The sequence below is a fragment of the Rhipicephalus microplus genome, chromosome 9 (assembly GCF_043290135.1).
Source record: "Rhipicephalus microplus isolate Deutch F79 chromosome 9, USDA_Rmic, whole genome shotgun sequence".
NCBI classification, from domain to species: domain Eukaryota; kingdom Metazoa; phylum Arthropoda; class Arachnida; order Ixodida; family Ixodidae; genus Rhipicephalus; species Rhipicephalus microplus.
Window position 1 is genome coordinate 53,422,086 of NC_134708.1, and position 24,112 is coordinate 53,446,197.

General features: G+C 49.5%; 1 protein-coding gene across 1 annotated transcript; it reads right to left on the bottom strand.

Moving 5' to 3' along the window:
* Nucleotides 1-1,020: 1,020 nt before the first annotated feature.
* LOC119184014 (neprilysin-1) lies at nucleotides 1,021-23,585 on the bottom strand. Its single transcript, XM_075874462.1, has 7 exons — nucleotides 23,556-23,585; nucleotides 21,953-22,489; nucleotides 20,277-20,849; nucleotides 14,011-14,265; nucleotides 6,224-6,546; nucleotides 3,721-4,036; nucleotides 1,021-1,428 (listed from the first exon to the last, which is right to left on the bottom strand). Exons 1-7 carry the CDS (start codon nucleotides 23,583-23,585, stop codon nucleotides 1,021-1,023), a joined length of 2,442 nt encoding a protein of 813 aa, XP_075730577.1.
* Nucleotides 23,586-24,112: the final 527 nt, after the last annotated feature.

Here is a 24,112-nt window from a genome sequence, read left to right on the forward strand (position 1 = left end):
GCGCATGCGCGCTACATTATACAGCTAGCGAATGTTCGTGAAGAGGAGAAGCGCACGCGGTGTGTAGAGGAGGAAGGGTGCACAGATGGTGGAGGAGTAAGCGCGCGCGGTGTGTAGAGGAGGAAGAGATGCACAGATGGTGTAAGAAGGAGGAGGAAGCTTGCGGACGGCGCCGCACTACAAGCCTCGAGTATTAGATGCTCCGCATCTAAAACTACGCCGTGAACCAGTTTACTGACAGGACCAACCAACGGCAAGTCACAGAAAAAAGATAGCCGCAGCAATATACAGACAGGACGCAGCCTGTGACTGCTTCAGTTGATGGGACCTTGAAGATCATGCATTTTCTAGCTGTTTAGAACAAATGTGCGACGATTTCGAATGCGATGTACTGAACGATGGGAGAGCAATAGGCTCTCCCGGAATGCAACAGCAAACGCAGTTATTAAAGTCCGCAAGACAAAATTATTGTTTTCATCTGTACTGTCATAATCACCATCATTGTTATGTTCACTACAGGACAACTGATTTTCCCAATGATATTGAATTTACCCTGTCATGAACGAGCCAGTTTGTGATTGATGCCCTCGTGCATAACTCATCTCATTCCTACTTTTCTATGACAGCGTCTACGTTTTAATTTACATCGCTGAAATCTCATAGTGCTTCTCCCAAAGAGGGGAAGCGAAATGGGATTTCAGTGTAAATTGGCCTAAATAAGGCTGACTTGAAGTTCGCCGGGGCTGCATTTTTGATTGAGATGAAAACGCTTGCGGCCTGTGTACTTAGATGCAGGGCCACGTTAAAGAATCCCAGGTGGTCGAAATTGCAGGAGACGATCTACAAGGCCTCATAACCACATCATAACAGGTTGAACACGTATAACTATGTACTACCTCCCATAAATAGCTTTGCATTGAAAACCAAAATGTACATACGATAGTAAAAATATATGCAAACACGTTTTTTTTTTGCGTGAGCTATTTTTTATATATACGTATTACGAGCGCGGTTTGACCTTCACTTGAAGGTGCACTTCTTGGCAGGGTTCATGGGGGCCCCGCCGGGGCAGCCGTACGCGACGGCGAACTCTGCGCTGTTCATGAGCGGCACGTTGCAGCGCAGGTTCTTGGGCGAGTAGTAGGGCGAGCCGAGCTCTGCCCTCGCCGAGCACCACTTGTGGCACGAGGCGAGGAAGAAGAGCTGGTCGTTGCCGAAGCCTGCCACCCCGGAGGCCCCGGAGCCCCGACGCACGGCTCGCCGGTAGGCGGCGAACGTGTGCTCGAGGCCGCTGTTGTCGGCGAAGTCCTCGGACAGCGTGAGCGAGCTGGGCTCGCGGTAGTGGCTCGACGCCTCGCTGTACTGCTTCACGAGGCACTCGAGGCGCCCGATGAAGCTCAGCCGGGAGGCCTCCGAGAACCAGTTCACCTGTCGGGACAGAGGTTGGGCCTTTAACTTGTCGAAGGTCATTAGATACGAAATCGCCCTCTTCAAGGCAAAAAAAAAAAAGCCTTCCCGATCCACAGTGAAAAGGTTTGCGATGTAAACGATTGATTGATTGATATGTGGGGTTTAACGTCCCAAAACCACTATGTGATTATGAGAAGCGCCGTAATGGAGGGCTCCGGAAATTTAAACCACCTGGGGTTCTTCAACGTGCACCCAAATCTGAGCACACGGGCCTACAACATTTCCGCCTCCATCGGAAATGCATCCGCCGCAGCCGGGATTCGAACCCGCGCCCTGCAGGTCAGCAGCCGAGTACCATAGCCACTAGACCACTGCGGCGGGGCTGGCGATGTAAACGAGACAACGAGACAGCGTAAACACCGGGTACTCGTGTGTCGTATGTTTTTACTTGTTCTATTTTTGGACAGTTTTCGCACGCATACGATTTTTCATGGACAGCTCACCTTTTTGTTCATGGCTGCGGCGGCTGCATTCCCGATGGAGGCGGAAATGTTGTAGGCCCGTGTGCTCAGATTTGGGTGCACGTTAAAGAACCCCAGGTAATTCAAATTTCCAGCATCCTCCACTACGGCGTCTCTGATAATCATATGGTGGTTTTGGGACGTTAAACACTACATATAAATCATTCACTTCAAAGGGGTCTTGCAGCACATTTACTAGTAATGCTCTAATGACTTCATGAAAAGAGCTTATTAATCGGAACACTTCATGCGATAGCGGAGTTGATTTATCGCACGCTTTAAGCCCTTTCTTTCTCCTATCGTATCAGCGAGCGCGCTGAAAGCTACGCAGGGAAGGCGATGACCAGGGGGAAAGAGCTGCTTCCCTTCGTCAGCGTGCGTCATGGCCTTGAGAATTTTCTCTTCATTTTTTTCTTCGAACGCGCGGCTTCAGCGTGATGGCGAGCACGTGCGGGGCACGTGGCGTCATGTCGTGGCGGCCACAGGAACTATGCAGCTTTCGACAAGGCCCCAGAGATTAGCTGGCGGCACACCGTTGCATCTCGGAGGCCGCGCTCACGATGCTGAAATCAGGCAACGTACATGCACATGGGGCATATGGCGCAACTATTCAGGCATACGGCATCATTTGTAGAGAGACGAGGCAGCGATTTCTACGCGACTTTGAGAAGTTGGGTTTCAGGCCGTGCACTGTGCTATAACGTCTGGTTCATGTGTTCTCAAGAGCCTAGACTACCGATCGCCAGCTTTTCTGGCCGCGATAAAAGCGTGCAGCAGGGCCTCTAAGTTTCCCAATATTATTTAAAATGTGAGCTTCTTAATAAGGTTTCTTGTCTTCATGTGCCCGGTCGCTGTATTTTCGCCAAGTACTGAAAATCAGGGTTGTTTGACGGGCCGTAATGCGAGTGACTCGTCTAGCACTGAAAGTTTAGCCTAACTACCTTTTCTTTTTCTTTAGTGTTTTGGAGATTCTATGCGTGCGTATTCAGAGTAGCAGCCGAAATATTAATCTCGAATTGAGCACCTTTCTTTGTCATGAGGTGACGTACGTCTGTACAATATCGCGAAGCCTTTCGTAAACGTTTTTCTCTAACGACAAGCTTTCACAGTTGGTACACACTTCCCCGTTAGAGTTTCGGAATTCGTTACTTTTGCACACTCGATCAGATGTGTTATCTATATAATTAATTGAAATACGCAGTATTTTACGAGAACAAGTGCTTCTTTTGAGCGAAAAATAGTTTTTCACGTATCCGAGAGTGCAGGAAACCTATACAAAATTTGTTTCGCATGTCTTTAGGGGTAAAGTGTCGATTCTTGAATGAGGAAGATAAGAGCTACACTTTTTGTTATATTGCGCGCATTATAGCGAATCACACTGCAATGATTTAGGCCTGGTATTACGCGTTGCGCTGTATTTTAGTCCAGTAAGACCATTTTCGAGTGTAAGAACTACTTGGTGTGCTGCTTCAGCTAACGTAAATTATTTGTATATTGGCTGAACAATGCAAATTAACTACAAACATTGCGGTTACGATGCACATAATATACAGATAAACAGTAAGTAGGTTCCCAAGGAGCACTGCACAAATCTGTTGAGAGTGGGAAATAATACTTGGTATCCCTTAGGAACACGTTTTCGTCCTTTCTGTCAAACCAAGCGTCGTCTTTCAGTAAACTACATGCTATCACAAATGTGTGTTTCATGCGATTCGAGCAAACACTTCTCTATAGCGTGCTGTTTAATTAAGGCTCTAACTTGTCTACCAACTGCAACTAGCTAGCGCACCTTTACTCCGGTCTGGTCCATGTTCCCCATGAAAGGGTCGAAGACGTGCGTGATCTCGTGGCCTACCACGTGACCTAGGCCCCCGTAGCGCGCCGCCAAGGGCAGGGAGCGCGCAAAGTACGGCGGGAACTGTATGGACGGCATGATGAACATCACGTGGTAGACGAACATGTAGAACGCGTTCACCGGTATGGGCTGCGCATGCAGGTACAGCTCGCGGTTGATGGACCGGTTGCCGCGGCCACCGCGCAGAAGGGGCTTGGACTGCGCCAGGGCGGCGCGAAGCGATTCCGTGTACGTGCGCAGAAACGGGCGCCTGCGTAGAGTTGCCAAGTTTGCGTGGTTGTAAAGCATTAGAGTCCTTCTTTCGTTGCGCCCGTTCACGACACCTGAAAACTTGTGATCATGAACCAGCTCGTGCTTTCTTCGTCATCTTCATCTCGTGCTTCGTCCCAGAAGACGTGCGCCTATATGGCGTGTGATGCCATAACTCCGATTGGCGAGAGAACGAGCGCAGAGACAGAGAGACAATGAACGCGAAAAAAATAAAGGTGAGAGAAGGAGTGCAAGGAGAAAGAGACAGAGAGAAAAAGGGGAGAAAAAAGGGTAGCAAATGAGAATGATAAATGATAAAGAAATCGAAAAAGAAAAAGATGGAACACAGATACCAAACAAAAACAAAAAGAGCGTACAGTTTAGTACAGCCTATCGTACAGTTTAGTATAGCCTATCGTAGTATAGCCAATTGAATATTGTCACATAGTATTGTATAGTATAGGCTATCGTAAAGTATAGTATATCCTATAATATAATGTAGTATAGTATAGCCTATCGTACAGTGTAGTACAGTATGGTGTAGTATAGCCTATAACATATTGTAGTATAGTATAGCATATCCTATCATGTAGTATAATATACTATAATATGGTATAGTATGGTATAGTCTATAGTATAATTCAGCTCTGTATAATCTATCGTATAGTGTAGTATAGTACGGTATAGTATAGCATAACCTATCGTATAGGATAGTAAGAATTGGGACAGGGCAGCTACTATCAGGAGGAGGAAAAAGAAGAAGGCAATGCCACCAGCTCCGCCATTTCCCGAATCCTCGCACTATTATTGCCTAGCGGCTTAAACTTCCCTGAATGCGCATATGTCGTACACTGCTCAACAGAAGTGGTGGCACAGTAATACGAAATTTTAAACATATTTTAAATTAAAGGGACCCCTCTAGTTCACCCGGAAAGCGAGTTGAAAGACATTTCGCTGATAGAATTAAGATCAGTCAAATTTGGTTGTTGTTCGTAAGGACCACAGAAGCCTTAACTAAAAACTTGTTTTCTTGTGATATGCTATACAACAACCTTTGTCCACGGTTGATCGGCTCTGCCTTTCAATCCTAATGCGCTTTTTGCAGGGTAATCTTGTATTGATGCTCATATAAAATGTTAGCGAATTATTTAGAAAAATAATTAATAACATACATTACAGGGGACGTGCACCTAATCGTTTATGCGGGTACAGCCTATAGCTGTGCTTTGAAATTAAGTCATGAATTCCCCCCAGTTTTGTGTACACGATGACCCGTGCCCCCGGATTGCAGTCGCGATAGATGTAATATATTGTATATGACCGCCATGAAGAACTTGTGCTGCTTTTGTTTCTCCAGCCGTAGAGCCACTTGAAAGCGTAACGGTATTAGCAAAAGAACGTGAGGACAAAGGGAAACAACACAATGACGAGTACAAGGACAAGCGCGTATTGCGCTTGTCCTTGTGTTGCTCTTCCCCTTCATTTGCGTCGTTATCATACTCATCGTAACTGCATGATGGTGTCCACTAAAAGACAAAGGTCTCTCGCATGTTCCACCAATCAACCCGGTCCTCTGCTTGTTGTGGCCAGGTTTAAGCCGACTTATCAATAACATTCAGTTTGCCCACTTAATGGTGTCCCCCCTTGCTCGTTTGCCTCATCCAGGAATACATTATGTGAGCACCGGTTATCTTGCCTATACGCGCTACACGCTCTGACTATGCCCACTTATTCCTCTTCATTACGACTAAGATGCCCTACAAACCCGTTTGTACCATGGCCCGCCCTGTCCTCTCGTCCCTCAAGGTTACGCCCATCTTCCTTTCTATCGCTCGCTGCATCGTCCTCAATTCGCGAGTTCCATTTTATGTAAGCCTCCAGGTTTCCGCTTCAAGAAGGCACCAGTGAAACGCAGCTGTTCTGCACATTCCTCTTGAATGATAGTAGCAAACTATCATCCATAATTTGAGAATGGCTACCGAATGTGCACCACCCTATTCTAACTGCTTTAGTAACTTCCGTTTCATAGTGCGACTCCGTGGTCATGTACCTGTCTTTAGTAGACTTTTGCCACTTCCATCACGTCGTTACCCATTCTAAAGTGCTATTCCCTTCTGAGAGAGTTGCGATCATTTTTTTTCGGCGTATTAGGCGTCGCGATTTGGTGTGCGTTAATGCTGTGGCTGACCTGAACTTGGGCAGGTAGGAGTAGTGGGCGTCGATCGCCTCGGCCGACGACAGCTCCTTGGGGAAGGCGACGATCTCGTGCAGCGAGGAGAGCTTGTTGACGGCCTGCCTGCGCGTGGAGTCCTCCATCCAGGAGAGGTTGCGGAAGGCGAGCAGGGAGGAGTCGCGTATCGAGTTCACCATGTGGTCGGCTGTCTTGAGCGCTCCCGCCGGCAGGAACTTGGCGAAGAAGAAGTGGGCCAACGCGAACGGTGCCATCTCCGAGACGCGGCCGATGCACGACTCGAGGTACGTGACGGCCATCTGCGCCTCGCTCGTCTCGGCCTGGAGTTAGGGTTTAGTTTAGTTTCAGCCGGTTATTAATTCAAGATACAAAGGTCCATGGTCAGTGGTATGTAGGTGAAGGTCCCAAAGTAGAGCGACTGCAGCGGGACACTCGGTTAACTTTAACACTAACAAACAAATAATAAATTATACAGCATGTCAATATTGCTACGTAGCTGACGTATCAGCGGGGAAAAGATGACAATGAGAAAGTGGTCTGTCGGTTGCGCGTGCTGCTTCCATCTTAGTTGACGCCATACGCATCATTTTGAATATAGATTTTAAATAGACACACCTCGTGTCATTTTTACGTAACATCTTTGTGGTGGACGTGCTGGGTACTTCCCCGTCTTCATCACGAAGCTCCGCAACGGCCGCGTCATCATAGGTCCAACCATGTGACAGGTTGAACAACCATCGTCTTCGCCACCTGCCCCTACCGTGACTTCTACATACGTCGTTCTACCTCCTGCTCGTGATCCCGGTGTATTTTCCGGTCAGGATGGCGTTGACGTCGACAAATGGATCCACCGGTACGAACGGGTCAGCGCAAGCTATAGGTGGGACCCGACTCTTATGCTTGCCAATGTGCTTTTTTACCTCGATGGCCCACCGCGCGTGTGGTTCGAGACGCACGAAGCGGAGATTACGAGCTGGGACTCCTTTAAAGAAAAGATCCGCGACCTTTTTGGCGACACCATTGGGCGGCAGATCGCAGCGCGGAATCAACTGGCGGCCCGTGCACAGACGTCGACGGAGTCGTACGTCGCGTACATTCACGACGTCATCGCCCTATGCCGCCAGATTGACGAGCACATGAGTGAGTCGGAGAAAGTGGCCCATGTGCTGAAAGGCATAGCAGACGACGCATTTAATCTACTAGTTTACAACAACGTTGCCACCGTCGACGCCATCATTAAAGAGTGCCGGCGGTTCGAAGAAGCCAAGAGCCGCCGTATTACTCAGCGATTCACCCGGCTGCCCAACACGGCCGCGACCTCATCGTGTGAAGCCGCCCGCCAGTCCCCCACGCATGACAACGTCACACGTATTGTTCGTCGGGAAATCGAAGCCGCCTGTCCGGCTTCTCTTCAGCCACCCGTTTTCGCAACGCTCGCCTCTGACCAACAACAGCCGTCAGTGGCGTTAATACAAGCTGTGGTGAGGCAGGAGTTTGCGAACCTCGGACTTCCCTCAGCATGTCCCCTGACTCGCCCTGAAGTCCCGTCCTACTCCCGAGGACACGCTCGCCGTTCACCTCCAACAATGCCCTTCCGTAACCCTTCGGAATGGCGAACACCCGACGACCGACCTATTTGTTTTTCCTGCCACCAGCCTGGGCACGTTTCTCGCTATTGCCGCCGCCGTTGGTCAAACCAACCACGTCAGACTTTCTCTACCTTGGCGCTCATGCATCCGACGAGCCCTCGACGTTCAGACGCCACACCCTTCAATTTCTATTCGTCGTCATCTTACGAGCCTTCCACTGACGCCCCTTTGCCCGGTCGCCGCTACCCTGACGCCTCTTCGTCCGGTCGCCGCAGCTCTCGCTCCCCGTCGCCGCTACGTCACCAATCCCGCTCTCCGCCACCTCGGCGCTTTTCCTCGCCGAGCTTCTCTGGACGACCGCAGCAGGAAAACTAGATATTGCAGCTTATAGAGGTGAAGCTGCAATACCAATCACGACCGAAAATCCTCTACTGACGCTTCCCACGCACCATAGCCTGCTTGAAGTACAAGTCGACCATGTTCCTGTGACCGCCCTCATTGACACAGGTGCGCACCTGTCTATTATGAGCGCTTCTCTACGCTGCCGCTTACAAAAGATTATTACGCCATCTACGACGCAGGCAATACGTGTTGCCGATGGCGGTACTGTACGAGTAATCGGAATGTGCACTGCTCGTGTCGGCATTGCCGGTCGTCACGCCGTGGTCCTTTTTGCCGTGCTAGCCTGCTGCCCTCATGACCTCATACTTGGCCTCGATTTCCTTTCGGCACACTCGGCCTTAATTGATTGTTCGTCTGGTACCCTCAGCCTTGATCTACCAATCTTTGCCGACTACTCTGCAAAGCCCACCAGCCGCTTGAGCCCAACCACTTTCGTTCGCCTGCCACCTCGAGCCGTCACGTACGTGTCTTTGTCATCGACCCCTCCCGTTCCTGACGGTGATTATATCGTTACGCCAATTACTGACGTTCGGCTGACGCGCAGTGTTACTGTGCCCTATACCATCGCGACCATAGCGGATAACTGTGTGTTACTTCCGCTCCTTAACTTTGGTTTCCCCCCTCAAGTGTTGCCCTGCCAGATGTCTCTAGCCCAGCTAACTGCCATAACAGAGGACGATGTCAGTGTTGTCGCTGTATCTGCTCCTGATCGAAGCGCAGTCTCACGGTCACCCAGCTCCGACGATGGTATGTTTCGAAACATGATTGGATCGGAGCTGTCGCCTCACCAGGCCGACGCTCTCTGCCAAGTTTTGGCCTCATACAGTGACATTTTCGACACCGACGTTCGTCCCTTGGGCCAGACTAAAATTGTCACTCAGCGAATCAACACTGGTGACTCTGCGCCCATTCACCGTCAGCCGTACCGCGTGTCAGCATCTGAGCGAGAAGTGATTCAGAAAGAAGTGGCCAAAATGCTTACGAAAAACGTAATCGAACCATCAACGAGCCCTTGGGCATCTCCCGTGGTATTAGTAAAAAAGAAAGACGGCTCATGGCGTTTCTGCGTTGATTATCGCCATCTCAACAAAATTACCAAAAAAGACGTGTACCCTCTACCACGCATTGACGATGCCCTTGATTGCCTCCATGGCGCCACCTTCTTTTCATCTCTCGACCTCCGATCTGGCTACTGGTAAATTGCTGTAGATGACATGGACCGAGAAAAGACCGCCTTCGTTACCCCTGACGGCCTTTACCAATTCAAGGTCATGCCGTTCGGGCTCTGCAACGCTCCAGCGACCTTCGAAAGAATGATGGACACGCTCCTACAAGGATTTAAATGGTCGACATGTTTGTGTTACCTGGACGACGTGATCATTTTCTCACCTACCTTTGCAACCCACCTTGAACGCCTTTCGACCATTCTATCCATATTTCGACGGGCCGGCCTGCAGCTCAATTCCTCCAAGTGCCACTTCGGTCTTCGTCAGATTACCGTATTGGGTCACCTTGTTGACGCTGCTGGCGTACGGCCAGACCCGGCGAAAGTACGCGCTGTAACAAACTTCCCAGTCCCACGCTCTGTCCATGATGTTCGCAGTTTTGTGGGCCTCTGCTCCTACTTTCGCCGGTTCGTGAAAAACTTTGCGGCACTCGCACGGCCACTCACCGACCTTCTCAAACAAGACGTCCCATTTTCTTGGGGCCCTCCTCAAGCTGACGCCTTCTCTCAGCTAATCACCGCTCTAACGACACCTCCTATTCTTGCACATTTCGACCCCTATGCTCCCACAGAAGTGCGAACAGACGCGAGTGGTCACGGAATTGGTGCAGTTTTGGTGCAAATTCAGCGGGGCAACGACCGCGTAATCCCGTACGCGAGCCGTCTGCTTTCTAAGTCTGAACGCAATTATTCTATAACAGAACGGGAATGTCTTGCTCTTGTTTGGGTGGTTTCGAAATTCCGTCCTTACTTGTATGGCCGCCCTTTCCGTGTCATCACAGATCACCACGAGCTGTGTTGGCTTTCTTCTCTGAAGGACCCCACTGGACGACTTGGTCGTTGGGCATTGCGCCTACAGGAGTATTCCTACTCGGTTGCTTATAAGTCTGGACGTCTCCATCTGGACGCCGATTGCTTATCCCGCTACCCTGTTGATCAGCCCGACGAACCAGACATCGAGCCTAGCCTCAGCGTCATGTCAATGTCCCAGTTTCTTCAGATTGGTGATGAACAACGTCGTGATGCTTCTCTGCGACAACTTATTGACCGTCTCGAATCTGCTCCGAACGACACGTCACTTCGCATGTACGTCCTCCTGAATGGCACGCTGTACCGCCGTAGCCTCCAGCCAGATGGCCCTGAGCTCCTTCTTGTCGTGCCGAAAAATTTGCGTTCAACCGTGCTGCACGAGCTTCACGATGAACCAACTGCTGGTCATCTGGGTGTATCTCGGACGTACGACCGCGTGCGTCGCCGCTTCTTTTGGCGCGGTCTCGCCCGGTCCGTTCGCCGTTACGTGTCCTCCTGCGATAAATGCCAACGTAGGAAGCGACCTACTGCGCCCCCGGCTGGACTTCTTCAACCGATCTCCATCCCAACCGAACCTTTCTTCCGTGTTGGTATAGATCTTCTCGGTCCTTTTCCCGAGTCGAAATCGGGCAACAAGTGGGTCGCTGTTGCTATAGACTACGCGACTAGGTATGCCATCACTCGAGCGCTCCCCACCAGCACCGCTGCTGACGTTGCGGACTTTTTGCTCCACGACGTCATCCTACAGCATGGCGCTCCTCGCCAATTACTCACAGATCGTGGCCGCGCATTTTTGTCCCGTGTGATCGACGATCTTCTGCGCTCTTCCTCGACGCACCACAAGCTGACCACTTCCTACCAACCCCAAACAAATGGCCTTACCGAACGGCTAAATTGGACCCTAACGGACATGCTCGCGATGTATGTGTCCTCCGACCACCATGACTGGGACCTGGCGCTACCTCAAGTGACCTTCGCGTTTAATTCTTCGCGCCACGACACCACTGGTTATTCACCCTTTTATTTGCTTTATGGCCGTGATCCGACGTTACCACTCGACACCTTACTTCCAACCACTACAACGCCGTCAACCGAATATGCACGCGACGCTATTGCTCGTGCCGACCACGCACGTCAGATCGCCCGCTCTAGACTTTCGGCTTCGCAAGCCACCCAGAAAGCCATTTACGACAGCCGGCATGCTGACGTTCACTTCTCACCCGGTTCTCTTGTTCTCCTGTGGTGCCCAGTTCGTCGAGTTGGCTTATCAGAGAAGTTATTGTCTCGCTACATGGGTCCTTACCGTATCATCCGCCAGGTAACCGACGTCACCTATGAGATCATTCCTGCATCTGAGACCACAAGCCTGCCTGCAACCACACCCAGTGATGTTGTGCACGTCAGCAGACTGAAACCTTACCACCTGCCTACTGAAGACCGTAGTTAATGTGCACCAAGACGGCGCTTTTACCGCCGGGGGGGGGGGGGGTCATGCTACGTAGCTGACGTATCAGTGGTGAAAAGACGACAACGAGGAAGTGGTCTGTCGGTTGCGCGTGCTGCTTCCATCTTAGGCGACGCCATACGCATCATTTTGAATATAGATTTTAAATAGACACACCTCGTGTCATTTTTACGTAACAATATTACACAACGCAAACGGAATTCAATATTGAACGTACTAGAAAAAAAAACAAAAAGAAAGATTGCCTTCAATGCTTGGCAATGAGTGCATAAGAATTAGTTATGAGGATTAGTTGTACATGTAAACACACTGTTCACATACAGACTGTTTTCCGCAGTGGAGAAAATGTAGTGAAGAAGGTGAATGTCTCCCCGAAGGAAAACCTGATGGAATGCGAAGCGGCCGCGGTGCGCACGGCGTTGACCCAATTGAAACGGGCGTCGACGCTGGTGCTGGAAGAATGGTTTGAAGCGAAACTCAGTGTAGCGTTCACTCGAGTACATGTTTCTTTGAACCGCAAATACACGGGAGGTGGGTTGGGTTTCAAGTTTCATCGCAGATTATTGAACCGGAAGGGTGTTTCCACTCGACGTGTGGTCGAGCGTTGCGGGTGGTGGAGAGGGTGAAGCGACAGAGAAGTGTGTTGCGAGCAGGCCGAGGGGCCGGCAGCTGCTAAGGGTGAGGGAGAGAGTTACGTCATCGTGCAGCTGTGACTTGACCTACTTGGCCCCGTTCCAACACCTGTGGTGAAGTGGTTCGTACGAACGTAAGGGACAGCGTTACACAGGCTAATCAAAGAGCTGCTTCGCATATACAAAACTCAGCAGTGGCTTTGCTCGGCTATGCCAACATATACGCAGCGTGAGCTAAGGGGGTGTCGCTAAAATCAATGTTTCACGCATGGTACTGATTGCCGTGGTCAAGTCTTTCATGTGCCTTGGTGTTTCACACACGTCGCACACATATCCAAAAGGATTGTTTACGAAGTCCGTCTCGAAGGTCCGAGTCGTGCTGCCGCTTTCGCTAAGTTTCACAGTATCTGAGTCAGTCAATCGGCCTCCTGGTGAAGCCACTTTGCCAGACGTTACTTCCTTTGCTCCGTTGTCTCCGCTGCACGTTTAGTCTTCCGTTCGTTCTTCTTGCGCTCAACGGTGAATTGTCCGACAACTACTTCGGGATCCAAGGGAGTTAAGCTTTTCCGATCGCCCCGCCGCGACGGTATAGGGGATAATGCACTCCGCTGCTGACCCGTAGGTCGCGGGATCGAATCCCGGCTGCGGCTGCTGCATTTTTGATGGAGGTGAAAATGCTGTAGGCCCGTGGGCTCAGATTTGGGTGCACGTTAAAGAACCCCAGGTGGTCCAAATTTCCGGAGCCCTCCAGTACGGCGTCCCCCATAATAATATAGTGGTTTTGGGACGTTAAACCCTACATATCACATCATCATGAAGCTTCTCTGCTCTTCTGCGCCACTGAACAGCAATTTCGCTCTCCTCTTCCATCGGTATACGATACTGGCAAACGCCCCGCTATCGGTATGGAGCGCCGCGGCAAATGCGACCAAAGAGAACAGCGTGACTCGAGGTGCACGAGTCATGGGGTACAACAAGAATGCGTCTGCCGCGCCTATGACGTCAATATTCTAAAATGCAGAAGGAACCGCAAAAAGCCAGTACCTCTTCGCCTGCCTCTAATCGCCAAGGTGCCGGCCCCCGTCACCTAGGCGTGCGTGTTGCCAGGGAAGGAGAGCAGATGAGGTGGCTCCTTATCTGGCGGAACAATAAACTTGCCATCGATCTATACATTCGCAGCCTGAAGAGGTACGCCCAGTCATTGCTGCTGGCGCATGCGCAGCATGGATCTCGTACGTGCACGCAAAACCGATTTGGCTTGGCCTTCGCTTGGCCAGTGTAGCTAACGCTACATCTAAAAGGGAATCGCTTAAACTCGGGCCACAGACTGAAAGACGCTTTTGAGGACTGCTCTCGTCACGGTCACGCGAATACTAGGAACAAGGAATCCTTCGGCTCGTTCTTTTATGGGATCGTTTAGATCAGGCACATATTTTGAAGAAAGTTTTCATTTATATCCGGAGTGTCCCATCGTACCTTTTCAATTAAACACCCCTTGTATACAACACTCACAGTTACCTGGGTGCGTGTGTGTGTAAAAGTGCTGCGTTTACGGGCTCAAGTAATTTTGTAAATGATTAGCTAACTCAAGCAACAAGTTCATTTTCTGTATGACTTCTCTGCACAGTTCCGTGAAATCTAGGGTGATTGTCTAACCCTACCTGCAGTGCCTTGGTGAGCTCATACGAGGCGAGCGGCATCAGCGACCGGGCCACGTGCCAGCCGGTGAAGAGCCGCAGCCGGTCCGGCTCACGAGCGTACTTGCCCAGGAAGCGACCCGCGACGCCCAAGTAGGCGGTGCCAATGATGTACAGCTCGCTGAGCTCGCCCATCTGGGCCTCTTCGGGGAGGTGCCGGTTGATGGCCCCCAGCCAGCGCTCGGAGGAGACGCGGCCCGCGCTCAGGTCGCCCAGCTCCTGCGTGTCACGCACAACAGCGTGTGAACGCTAGACAGTTGGTAGACATTCATAGTTCAGAACACAGCCAAATAAACACGGCAACATATAGACAGGACTATAGCGCTAGTAACGTGAGAATTTTCAACTTTCCTGTATTCTTCCCGTTTACTTTGCGCTGGCGTCCCACATCACCATCACAATCGTCATTCTGCCTCTCTGCCTGACCGTAGGCAAAGACCTCTGAAGTTTTCCACCATTCAACCCGGTCCTGTGCTTGGTGCATGCCACGTTGCACCCACAAACTTCTTATTCTCATCCGCGAATTCGCCTTTTCTTGGAATCCAATATTTTAATCTGGAATCCAGTGGTTACTTTGCCTACAACTTGCCCATTACTTTTTCAATGCGATTTTGACTGACACGCTTTCAACAACAACAACAACAACAACAACAACAACAACAACAACAACAACAACAACAACAACAACAACAACAACAACAACAACAACAACAACAACAACAACAACAACAACAACAACAACAACAACAACAACAACAACAGCAACAACAACAACAACAACATGCATCGCGGACGCACGACCCATGGCATAAGGAGCTTTGTCCCTAAAAACGTGCGCAGGTGTCTTCACTTTTCAGCACCATAGGAGGGCGAACTCACTGATGGGTCGACTCACTCGGATTCGACCCGGATCGAGCTGTAGTCTGAGCGAGTCTGATTGCGTACTATTTTGGTGAGTGAGTCTTAGCGAGTCGGAGTATAAACATTTTCGTGGGTGTGAGTACGGCTCAGGGAAAATTTGATGAGTGAGTCCAAATGAGTTCAAAGTGCAAGATATATATTTTGAGTGCTATCTCCTCGTCGTCACCATAAGTATCAGCCTTATCTGGGTATACATATATACTCACGTGTATACTCATACGTATTACAGAGCAGTATTCATACACCGTTACAATATTTATAGATCAGAGGTGTGAGTTGCGTAGGAGGTTGCTTTGACCTCTGCCCCGCCAGCTCTTCCAGAGAAGCTCGTAATATATAAATACATTTAATGTTGTTTCTTACTCGCTTGCAAGCACTCATAACTTGTATTCTAAGGTACTTAATTAAAAGACGTCAGAAAGAGCACTGATTGCATAAGACATTGGTGTGAAAGAGCATTGACACTGTGAAACAAGCTAATTCTTGACTAATGGGCTCATGAGTCGACACACTTGGACTCACTCAGACTTGGATCAAGCCACGAGTCGGAGTTAAAGTTAGTCGCGATGAGTAATACGTTAGCGATCTCGCGTAGAGCTGATGCTTTTTTTTCAATTATTGTGTCATTCATTTGTATGTCTGGCATGTCTATCAGAGGCTTTAGTTGAACCAGTTCGCTCGCTGAATTTCGTGCCGACCGGTTGTGCCCCACCCCCCAGACCTCCGACGACAGCGCAGCTCTGGCCGACTGGCTCGCCCTACGCCGACAAGAGCTTTCACTGAGTGGTGCCCCGTCCTTGGACTCCTGCGACCGTGTCCATCTTTCCCATCTCCTCCTTACTTCCTTCGTTTTCTGTCGTTCGCTGTCCCTGCGCCTCCCTCTATCTATTTACCCTTTATACCTATCTTTTTGACCCCTCTTTATCCACTTCCCTCGTGAGCTACTGTTGAGGTGTTGCACTCTGATGCAGACAGTTAGGCCGCGTTCACACGGAGTATTCCGGCCGCCGAAAGCGCTCCGAATCCGGTTCGGCGGCGGCTAGTTCCGCCGAAAGGGCCTTCTCCGCGCCGATCGCTCTCTGACCGATTTTTGCGGTGTCTGCCGCCGAATCGGTCACCGCGGACCAATAGGAGCGCTAGTCAAGGAATTTTGAAAAATGGCGGCCAAGCCCTACTCACTTGTTATGCCGCAGTGCACGTAACTGAGTGTTGAAACCAACGGGAGTTTAACCTACTCTGTGCCTACTTCGCCTCCGTATTTCGTGAAAGAGGTGACCGAGCTTGTTGCTGTCTTGCAGAGCAAAACAAACCCACCAACGCCGCTGGCGTCGGTGGTTTTTCTGCTCTTCGTGCATTACAAGACAGCCACTTGCCAGCAAAGTAAGCAGTACTGTCTTTTCTTGCTTCTTGCGTACGAGAATCGTCGAAGTACACACCACCGGATAGCGTAGTAGCGTTTGCAAGCCGCGACAACAACCGGGTGACAGCGCACCCATCCCGCGTTCGCCCCGTAGTAGATGGCATATTCGGCGGCGCGGGGCGCGTCCAGTGCGAACGATGCTGCGTTTCGGCGGCAGGGGAATTTCGGTCGCTGTAGAAAGCGGATGTTTCAGTGTGAACTAGGCATTACGGAGCTTACTTTTCTCTTTTCTCTTTAAGAACCTGTTACACCAGTTAGCCACTATTACCACCTGTCCCTTGCTTCAAGAATTCGTGAGACATTTAAATTTACTGCTCCGAGCATTTTGAATATTATGTAGTCGTTTGTTAAAGGATAAAATTGAAGGTTAATTTGCTTTTACTAGCACTTTTTATTGTATAAGTTACAAAAGAAACCATTTGTATAGACTGCTCAGCTCTGAAATGTAACCAGATGTAGCACCATGTTTTTTCAAGATAATTTGTGCAAGGGTTTCGCTTACGCAGCTTGGCTCCACTGACACCCTCATCTGCTGTTTCTTCGTCCGTACCGTACCTATATGTAGCGTTTGGACTTGTGTGTCTACTCTTACGGGACGGCTTTAAGCTCTCCCATAGTAGAGTACCCTGTACTCTAAATCGTTACCCCCTTTTTCTAATCCCCCCCCCGTACCCTGTGCTCTAAATCGTTACCGCCTTTTTCTAAACTTCCCCGTTCTTGTATTGCTACGACAATAAGCCATTTTCAGCTAGTCTGACTTTTAGATGCGGAGCATCTAATACTCGAGGCTTGTAGTGCGGCGCCGTCCGCAAGCTTCCTCCTCCTTCTTCCACCATCTGTGCATCCCTTCCTCCTCTACACACCGCGCGCGCTTCACTCCTCCACCATCTGTGCACCCTTCCTCCTCTACACACCGCGTGCGCTTCTCCTCTTCACGAACATTCGCTAGCTGTATAATGTAGCGCGCATGCGCCGTCACGCTTCGAAAACATCGGCAGCTGACGCGCGCGCATGCGCCGTCGCGCTTCGAGAACATCGGCAGCTGACGCGCGCGCATGCGCCGTTGCGCTTCTCCCCCTTCTCGAACATTCGACAGCTGACAGTGCATGCGCCGTCGCGCTGTATATATACTCAAGGTCGGTGCTCGCTCGCTCAGTTGCCGCTCGTCGGTTGGTTTGTACGGCGCGTCGACGTCCGAGGTCGCAATGATCGACGTCCCTTCGACCAGCGCCGGCCAAAGTGGCATCTAAAAGCCATCGTGCTCAAAGTTCGTCGCAATAAATAAACACCGCCCTTTCGCATACGTGTCGTACGTGTTCACTCATTTAACACCCCTCCTACAACCACGTTAACCAATTTAGCCAGCGACCCAAGTAAGTCGCAATTTAACACCCCATTTCACAACCACGTTAACCAATTTAGCCATCGACCCAAGTAAGTCGCACTTTAACACCCCGTTAACCAATTATATGCTCCGCATCCTCCTCAGTGTTCCCCCGAGGGAAGCTGCGGGCAATTTTTTTGCTTCACGGGACGGCTTTAAGCTTTCCCATAGTAGAGTATCCTATACTCTAAATCGTTACCCACTTTCTCTACCCCCCCCCCACCCTCTCTTGACACTTTGATCTTAGCCAAAAGCTTCCGTGATAGAGTACCCAAGGGTCGGCTGTATGCTTTCCCATAGTAGAGTACCGAGTGCTCTGAAACGTTTACTACTTTTTTCTAAACCAATCCGACATCGGTGGTTAGGCTCTCGACGTCATTCATTGAGGCCATCGGGACGGTTTCATGCTCTCCCATAGTAAGTACTTCGTACTCTAAATCGTGAGCTACTTTTTCTAGACACACGGGGTGGATTTATGCTTTCCCATAGTAGAGTACTAAGCAGTCTAAAAATCGTTAACCACTTTTCAACTCCCCCCGCTCCCCTCTAGTCCACGAGCATTCTTGCCGTGACTAGCCGTGTTCGAAGTACTCTAAATCGTTAGCAACTTTTTCTAAACACGCACAATAATTACAAGAGAAAACGCGTTGATGAAAAAATTACAGCATATCCACCGAGTGAATGATGATTAGTGGGGCGATGTGTCCGTCACTTTATTCGTGCTTCCGTGCGTCCGTCCGTCCAATCATGCATCCGTCCAATCGTGCATCTGTCTGTGCTTCCGTCCGTCTGTCCGTGTGGCCATCCGTAGATCGATCTGTCCGTCCGTGTTTCTGTCCGTCTGTCTAGTGAACACTCCAAGTACCACCATCCCGCATATTTTCATTATATATTGATTATATACAGGTACCGCCATCTAGCGGACATTCCAAGAACCAAACTTCTTTGGGGCACATGCCCGATAAAGGTGGTTACTACGGAAGACGATCGGGTGACGCCTTAAGGAGCTTCGCCCCTAAAAAAAACGTTCCAATTCTTTCACTAAATGCTAATCTGAAACATGCGCTTAACACAGCTGTGCAGCTCAAGTTTCACAACTGTAGAATTTGAGTAAGTACGTACGTAGCATGAACAGTGGGTGATTACCGTTCGTAGAGTGTCCACTGCACCGTTGACGAAATCGCCGATGGTGTCAGTGTTTGAGGTAAACATGTATGTACGGTTTCCCCGGCACGAGTAGAATGTAGAATCGCCAACTCAGTGGGTGACATGCGCACTTTTTGCTGTGCGTTATCGAGTCCCTGCTGGTTACGACATGAGATACGTGTTATGCGCAGCGAGTTCGGTCAGGCTGTTTCCCATATCAGATGGAGCAGTGAAGCGCCGGTAGAAGGAGCTATCGCTTGTCTGGCGAGGTAGTGGCGCCATCTGTTGCGTGGCTGAAGTGTCCGCCGCGTGTTTACGAAACACTTTCAGGTATTTTATATTTATTATTGTGATTACTTCGGGGTTATTTATGTTGGTTGGTTTGTAACAACTTCATTGTGTTAATCACTTTAATGGTTATTTCAGTTCTCTGTATTATTTTAGACTTTGTTGACTTATCTTGACCTGCTTTCGAGGCTGGCTGGCTTTATTTCAGGCCTTCACCGAACCCTTCATTGTGAGTGTCCGAGTGAGTCTGTCTGAAAATATTCATGAGTGTGAATCCTATTCACTCCGGCTAAAGAGTATTTTGGTGAGGGTGAGTCTGAGTACGCCGTAGGCGCAATATATATTTTACGAGCAAATCTGAGCCAGCTCCACAAGTTTTGTCGACCTATGTTGTGCACTGGCTGGCTGGCTGGCTGAGTTATGACGACGGGTTGACTGTTGTGTCTTCATTGCTGAGAACTGTACTTCCTGCTCATACAGGTAGGTCAAAGAAGCCCCGATCATGGGCGTCGACAGGATATCGCCTTGGAGGCTGCAAACTTGCGTTGCATGGCTGTTGGGGGAAGGCTGGTGTCGCTTGAAGGGGCATTAGCTTTTCTTGCACCCCCCCCCCCCTTTTGCACCCCCCTGCTGACGCCCATCACCCTTATCACTAAATTTAAATCATACACTGATACATTAGTGTTCCACCACTACTGCATTGATGGATGGCGCTTCATTCTATTTTTGTAAGTTTCGATAGCGATTACGTTGAATGGTAAAATGCGATAGAAAATGTTGGGAAATGCTGCAAGACCATTCGCACTTTTCTACGAGAGATTCGGAGATTGTATGATCCATGCTGCATGTGTTTTTTTCTCTACGCATTTACAAAAATCAAGGAGGTGTTTCGATGGTTTCTGTGCTTCTGTGCGTTTGTCAATGATAAGCTGTTTTTTCGGCATGATTTCATGTGTGGAATAATGATGTCTTTTCAAGTCACAGCGTGCGGCTTTACACTTTCACGTCCTTTTCTTTCTGCCCACAGTGACGAGAGAAATAAATATTTCACTTCATTCCGACGCGTCGTACCTGGAACTGCGAGTAGCCGATGAGGTCCTTCTCCTTGAACTCGAAGTACATGGACATGAGGTCGGTGTCCATCTGGACCATGTCCTCGACCAGGGACGCGTAGTCTTGACCCGGGTTGCCCAGTGCCGCCGCCAGCTTTTGCAGCATCTTGCCCAGGGCTGCGCCGGGCAGGTGTAGGACCCTGTGCTGGAACCAGAGCATGAGCCCCTGGTTCTGGCTCAGCGACAGGATCAGCCGGTCGTCCTGCCGGAAGTTGGGCACCAGCTTCATCTGAAACAAGAAGTGCACGTCGGCGTCCAGGCTGAGGCCCACGAGGGCGTCGAGCACGTTGAACTCGGCTGAGTCCAAGGGCACGTCGGGCCAGCCGAGGCCGTGGTCGCCAAGGAAAGTGCGCAGCCCTTCTAGGTTCTCCTCGCGGTTCACGAAGATGTCCTCGCACATGCGCAAGGCCTGCGCTGACTTCTCGCCGGAGCGGCTCGGCGCCGAGCTCGGCTGGCGCCTGATGTCGGTGTAGAGGCTGAAGAAGATCTTGCGCTGGAGGCTCGTGAACTGGTTCGTGTCCATCGGATGCACCTGGGAATGTCCAGGATGTGTTTGGTTCTCAGGTCTCTGATATTAGACAGCATTGTTGTTGGCGAGAATTACCAGCGTTGATAAAATCATGATGTCAAACTATCTCCGGTGATGAGAATGCTCTTGTGAAGTAACTTGCTCGAGAACTGCCCACTTGACAGGCTAGCTATAAACTTCTTTGAATAAATTCTTGTTAGTTTGTATTTCAATGCTTACCACATAACTTAGCGCGTGCGTCATGCGATGATATATCATTGCTATGAAGTATATTTGATATTATTTATACCAAGGAAACATTGATTTTCATCATTGAGTGGTACTGTTCGAGTGGTCTCACTGATATATATCCCTTCTAATCTAGTCCGTTTCGAACTACAACTTTAGAAGGACGTCTTTGCGGGCTAGTTTGTTCCTACTTTGAAGTTAAAAATGGCATGAAAAAGCGAGGACGAGCAGAAAAATCTAGCATGCCCCTGTGGTCTTATTTGTCCCTTCATTCTATGTTCGTTTGTTTTTGTGCCATGTAAACTTATTCGTTGAACTAGACATGTACGTTTTAAAGAATTTTCGAGTAGTTTTATCTCATAATCTAAAGTTTTCTTTTATCAAAACAGATTTTCTTCGTTCGACTGAAGGACAAAGTCGATAAAGGTCTGATTCAATATTTTAAACAGCAATTGTGCAGTAAGTATAGTCAGGAGCGTATAATACATGCTATGAACCGAAGCAAAAGACAAAACGTGAGTTTCACATTTTACAATGAAGGCAACGGAGACATAAGGGATACTTTGAAGCTTACATCGGTAGCGTAGTAACTGTGACAAAGAGAAGCAATTGAAATTCTTCCCATCTACTCTTTGTACAACCAATGATATATACCTACGTACATTGTTTATTTGTTTAATTAGGTTTTATATAGCAGCAACGGACTCTTGATTCATTCTGTTTTTCTCCATGTCACCATGAAGATATTTGCGAACAATGAAGGCGATTCGGAACGTTTCGTCGTTGTGAAACATTACGACAGTGGCGTTATCATACATGTGCTGGTCGTATTATCACATTTTTCTCCAAGGAGAAATGCGCAGGCGTTGACCTAATACCTTGCTCCATCGTCCGCATGCGAACTGGTAGAAGTCGGTGCACGGGTCCACGTTGGCGTCCATGGCCATGGCTAGCTCCTTCGGGAAGTCGTAGCAGTCGGGCGCGAAGCAGCGTGGCGCCACCACCGTGGTCACCAGGTGCGGCACCAGCGCGTACAGGCTCGCGTACGCCAGACTCGCTACCAGCGTCGCCAAGCACGGGCTCACGTGCGTCGCGCACCATGACAGCACGCCCCCGGCGTCCTGAACGTCGTCGGCGTCTTCGTCCAGCGTGGCTGCTTGCTCGACGGCCTCCGAAGACGGTGGCGAGAGTGGATTACGCCCAGGTCTGGTGGCCCTCCTGGTACACGGTCCTTCAACGGAAGTTCGATGGTCGCTGCCGAATTGCCAGACAGGGCCGTGCACCGAGCCGGAACAGGTCTGGTACTCTTCCTGGTACACGCACTCCTCTAGTAGGAGTCCGAGGGTCGGGACAGGCGCGGTACCAGTATCCCGTAGTTCGGGCTTGATTTGTCCCGCACAGTAGCTAACGCGAGTCTAGGCGAAAGCAGGAGGCTTTTCGAAGCGGCTCTGATCGACGACCTCAGGCGGAAGAGGCTGACCGTGCGTTGTTGTTGTTGTTGTTGCCCCTTCGCACTGGCACATACCCACTATGGGGGATTGGCCATGAAATCTAGAAGTATCCTAAATGATATATATTAAAAGGTTTATCCTTAATCAAAAAACTAATGATGTAATAGAAAATAATCATTAACTAAAAAGGAATATTAAACTAAACAAATAATTAAAGATTGAATCAAGAAGAGAAAAGGTGAGGTAATACTACAGTGGAAGACAGAAATTTTGAGTAGACCAGACAATCGAGCTTATCTCACCCGGTCACAATCAAATGAATATGCAAATTTCATTCAAAATTAGACAAGTGTCGTCAGAAATATATTTAAGCAGGCATTATTATGACATGCGCTTTGATTCTCGAATGAAATTGCATACAGCATCGAATACGCTCCTGTGGCAATGTCCCAAGCTAAAGGCACCGAAACTTAGAACATTATCTGCAGTTAAATTTAAACCTACTGCTTGAAAAGGAACAATTAAAAGTCTTTTCCTAATTAATGAATAGTTTTTACATGTTATAAAGTAATGCTCTATTGTTTCCGTTTCTTCACAGAATGGACACAGGGGGGATATCGCCAGACCAGCTCTGTGCAAGTAAAAGTTTAATGGAGGGACACGGCATCGAAATTTGGTTAAAATAACTGCTAACTTTTTAGATTGACTCCACTGAGGTTTCCAGGGGTATGACCGTGCGCTCGTGATCGCTTCTTCTTCTCTGAGCTCGTGCTAGGCGTTTTTGTTCTTGTCCCCTTCTACTGTGGCTCGCACCCACAGTTGGGGTTGGGCGAGAATTGAGTGATCTTATACAATCATATAGAATTTTAGAATAATAATGGTCATTCAAAAGAAACAGTACAAATTTTATATAAAACTGTAATGCATATGGCAACTTAGAATAATGGAGGTCAGATAATTAAAAATTACGCCATCTCCCGCTAAAGGGAACCACGCGTGCAGATGCGAAGCAGCGGGTGCTATCGCTTACACTGGCGGTGACGTTGACGCTGACGCTCATTGCGGCGTTGCGTAGGAGCGAAACCTGGGGAGGCGCAAAGTACGCAGTGGTGGACCGGCGTTTCCTTCCGGAACATGCCAGTCGCCGCTAATGGGCAACGGAGACGGAATACTCCGACTGGATACAGAGACCCGCAGTTCTCTTTTATTTAACACGAACGCTGCGTATTTTTTTTTATCCCGTGGTGTGGAGGACAGCCAACACTTGCTCACGTTACATGGGAATGTGAGTTAAGGCTAGCCAAAATTAATACGCCTCAGATTCCGGCGAAAAGGTTCACGATGGAGAAGTGGGAGACCTTACTCGCCAGCGAGGGAAAGGAGGCCCAAGTAGCGCTCCTGGACCAGGCGCGGCGGGTTGCTGAGGCCAGTGGAGCCCTGGATTAGGGGCCCCACCCACCTGCTTCTAACCCTTGTTTCATTTTTTCACTGTAATGAATGTTTTGCAATTATATTTCTCTACGGAAACCACGAATGGTACGGCGAGAACGTCGGCGCCTTCAGACGCTGCGCGAAGAAGTCCAAGAC